Source organism: Galeopterus variegatus, unplaced genomic scaffold, assembly GCF_000696425.1.
Source record: "Galeopterus variegatus unplaced genomic scaffold, G_variegatus-3.0.2 Scaffold5108, whole genome shotgun sequence".
NCBI lineage: Eukaryota > Metazoa > Chordata > Mammalia > Dermoptera > Cynocephalidae > Galeopterus > Galeopterus variegatus.
Window position 1 is genome coordinate 79,024 of NW_007731219.1, and position 4,128 is coordinate 83,151.

General features: G+C 53.9%; 1 protein-coding gene across 1 annotated transcript in view; it reads left to right on the forward strand.

Annotated features, from left to right (window-relative positions):
* The window catches only part of UBL4A (ubiquitin-like 4A), a 3,753-nt gene extending 990 nt beyond the window's left edge, over positions 1-2,763 (forward strand). Inside the window, exons 2-4 of the mRNA XM_008588941.1 lie at positions 207-312; positions 557-765; positions 884-2,763. Of these exons, the coding sequence (XP_008587163.1) occupies positions 207-312; positions 557-765; positions 884-994 (426 nt within the window). The 3' untranslated portion in view covers positions 995-2,763. The remainder of the gene's footprint in view (positions 1-206; positions 313-556; positions 766-883) is intronic.
* Positions 2,764-4,128: the final 1,365 nt, after the last annotated feature.

A 4,128-nucleotide genomic window follows, 5' to 3' on the forward strand; every position in this document is an offset into this window, starting at 1 on the left:
CCACTGTACCCGGCTGGCACACTTACCCCTTCTGGCCCTGGGAGGGGCAGGGGCCGAGGGCGGGGACGGGGCGGACGGGGCGGACGGGGCGGACGGGCCAGCCGGACCGGGGAGACCGGGAGAGCTGCCCTCAAGAGGGGACGTGAGGGCTTCGCCGCCCGGGGACCGCGGGCTCAACCCCTGCCTCCCACCCTCGGCCGGGTCAGGTGCCAGAGGACGAGCTGGTGTCCACACTGAAGCAGCTGGTCTCGGAGAAGCTGAACGTCCCCGTGCGCCAGCAGCGGCTGCTGTTCAAGGGCAAGGCCCTGGCAGGTAACCAGGAAGAGGAGACGCTCAGGGAGCCCCGCAGGAAGTCGGGGGACGGGGTGTGCAGGCCAAACCCGGGCAGCAGTGTGATGAATCGGGGCGCTGGCTCCCGGCGCCAAATGCCATTTGACACTCGGGGAGGTGGCTGAATCCACCACAGCCAGATGCCACAGCCCTCCGCTCTGGCATCGCTTCCTGGGGCCACCCCCACAGCTGTGGGTAGGGAACCCCACCGATCTCTCTTTGGCAGATGGGAAACGACTATCGGATTACAGCATTGGGCCCAATTCCAAGCTCAACCTAGTGGTCAAACCTTTGGAGAAGGTGTTACTTGAAGAAGGCACTGCCCGGAAACTTGCCAACTCCCCACCCCCACCTGTCTGGCAGCTGATCTCTAAAGTCTTGGCTCGCCACTTCAGTGCGGCAGATGCCAGTAGGGTCCTGGAACAACTGCAGAGGGTGAGAAGGGTAACCCTGGACATCCACTCCAGTCCCAGCTGCTCCCAGCCCCTACCTTTGTCACAGTGTACCCCCCCCGACTGGCTCGCCCTGAATCCTCCTGGCCTTCTCTCCCCAGGATTACGAGAGGTCTCTGAGCCGCCTGACGCTGGACGACATCGAACGCTTGGCCAGCCGCTTCCTGCACCCTGAAGTGACTGAGGCTGTGGAGAAAGGGTTCTCCAAATAGCATTCTCCTCCTCTGGAGGAGCCCAAGGCCAGGCCGCAGCTGCATGTTGCATTAAATGTGTTCTTGTGTTGCAGTTTGGCTCATACTACTAATAATAGCTGGGGTGTACCTGCCTCTTGCTAGGTGCCAAGCACCACTCAGCACTTAACCTGGGTTTGCTCCCACACCCTGCAGAAGAGGTGGGACAGCACAGCGAAGGCACCTAGCACTCAAGTGGGGGAACCAGAATCTGAGTCCAGCCAGCTTCTAGAAGTGCCTCAGTGTGAGAAGGAGAAAGGGGCTGTTTGGAGGGATGGGCTTTAGCATTTCATGTTTAGCCCACTGAGAATAAACTCTCAAGTGACTCCCTGCCAAGCTGAAAAGGGAAGCAACTGGCCCCTGCTGTCCAGTCCTGTCACCTGACCTCTGGCGGATCCGGCATAGCCTTCAGCTAACCTCCACATGAGGCCAAGTGACAGCCATCCCTATGTCTCCTCAGCTGCTGCAGCCAGTGTGCACTCAAGGAAGAAAAAGCAGGTTGGGGGCTGAGGAGTCAGAAAGTCACCCCAGCTCTGTGGTGTGACATTGGGCAAGTCCCTGTGCCACCTTGATCCCCCAACCATTGACTGTACAGTGAGAGCCACAACTCTGACCTGAGTCAATCTCCTTCACCCTTACCCCAGCTTAGGGTAGGGAAGCTCTGCAGGGATCCTCTCCCTTGTGTTCAGTAAACAAACTGAAGCCAGAAGTGAAGAGATGGCCAACCGTGGCCCACAGATGTGGTGTCCTGGCCCTTGGTGACACAGCTCTTCTCTGGAGCACCCTGTCTGCTTGTCTCCTCCTGGAAGCAGGTGGTTCTCACCATTAGGACTAACACGTGACTGAGCAAGGCAGTATCAGAGCTGGGACTTGGCTTAGGCCTCTGCACCTGGACGCTTCCCGGGCCGCCTGCGTACAGGGCATTTCACTTTGTCCACTTCTCGTTGCCTGAGAGGAAACTTCATGGTGCCAGGGAGGGGGCAGAGGTGTGAGCTGGGTGGCACTGGTTCCTCCAAAACCCTGCCTGTGCATGAACGCCAGAGGTCATCTATGCTCCTGCCCCTTGGAGGAGGGCCCAGCTCCATCCCTCTCAAGGGAGCCGTTCTTAGTGTGATCAGGGCTGCACCTGCTTTCCCCGCCCAAGGCCCTGCTGCCTGGGTCTTGTGGGGTGAACACTGGGTCCCCGGGCTGGAAAGATGGACAGAGGCCCGATGGGTGAAGGCTCTGAAGAGCAGACGACAGCTCCTGGCCCTCCCTGAAAGCTGGGGGTATCACACATCAGGGGCCCACTTAGTGGCATGTGTGGTCTGGCAGCTCAGATGACAAACTTACCAATGCTGTCGTTTGAGTCAGGAAATTTATTTTGAAAAATTGACACTAAAGGTGGATGTGAGACTTTTATCCAAAAGGAACTATATTAGCTGGGCTGTTTTTGGTTTCCAGTATTTGGTTTAACAATAAAAGGAATTGGTTGAATCAATAAAGGAAACTTCTTGGCTTATGAAACGGAAAAGTCCAGGGGTATTGGCAGCAGATAAATAATTTCACCAGATACCCAGTCTCTTCTTGCCCCCCTCTACATTCTCCAGTATCTGCTTCATCTCAGGCCACCACCTCCAAGGATCTGGCTGCCTGCAGCTTCTATGGAATCCCTCTTCACTGCCAGGGAGGAGCACCTTCTCTCTCTCTGTAATGTAGCTTTTGTCTCAGATGCCCCCAGCAAATAAATGCCGTTGTTTCCTTGATCAGAACTGTGTTGTGAGTCCAGTCATTTTGGCCCAGGGGTGTTAATTCCCCATGAGGCCTGGCCCCTGGAGCTAGGCGTGGGGGCTGCTTCCCTGGACACACGTGGGCTGCACGAGGGATGAGGAGGTCCTGGGGAAGGGCTGAATGGCGGCCACAAACAGCAGCTGTCCACTACAGGGGACATGCATGTGTTGGAAGGATCGGGATTACCTTGGAGGTAGTGAAGGGAGAAGGGCTAGCGGTGAGCCTTGTCACCTCTCACAGAGTGATGGAGATGCAAAAGATTACTCAGAGCCCACGTATTCAGAGCAGTGAGAAGGCTGAAGGGAAAACTTCAAGAGGAGAGCCCAGGCACAGCCCTGGCTCAGTTTTTGCTTCAGTTTTTATTGTAAAGACAAGAAAGTTAACAGAAGAAAAACAGGTGGTTAATCAATCAAAGTGAAAACATAAACTGGCCACATGACAATCTTCATTAAAGCAAGTGTAGTTTAAAATAGTTCAAGTAATTTACTATCAAAAGGAGTCATAAAACTAAGCTATGTTATATACAAAAAGAAACAATGAGATAATCAGCAAAGCGCCTAACACCCCAAGAAACTCAAAGAAACAGCTTAGGGTGAGATGTGGGACGTCCCCCAAGTGCTAACCAGCAGAATATACTTGCAGATTTGAGCTCACACACTTTCCCAGCATTTAGGTTTAGCTGCACCAAGGGCAACTGCCCCCAGAGCAATCGCTTTTCACTGTGCTTCAATTCTCTTATCTACATCAAAGGCTTTAGTCTTGTGAAAGTTTTCTGGTCTTTTTTAATCTTAGCATTTCTATGTGTTTTCCTAAAGGGTTGGGCTTTGGCCCCCTAAACTAGAGCCTTTGACCTAAACTAAGGACTTTGGTCCTCTAAACTACAGGCTTTAGCCTTCTAAGCTATAGGCTTTGGCCTAGACTAAGGCCTTTGGCCCTGTGGGATACATGTGTTTTATTTCTATCATCTCATTAACAACGTCTTAGTCAATATCCTCCACAGAGCCTGGAGCAGCGAGCTCAGGCAAAGAGAAGCATTTTCTGAGGCTTGCAACTTGCCGGGCCCTGTGCCGCACGTTTTCAAAGTCATAGGAACATCCAACAGGAGCTCGTTATCTCCATTTTACAGGCAAAGAAACAGACCCTAGAGATGGTTATTAAGTCCCTTGTACCAGTGCCTCCCAGCTCAGGGGTGACAGAGCCTGGAGGCCAGGTGGTTAGGAGACTGGCCTTGGTTGGAGATGAGAAGGCAGCTTTCCTGATGTATTCAGATGGTACAGTTGGCAGCTTTTGGAGAGAGGCTGCCTGTAGAATGAGGGGACTAAATGGGGGGGGGGGGGGGCCTTGGA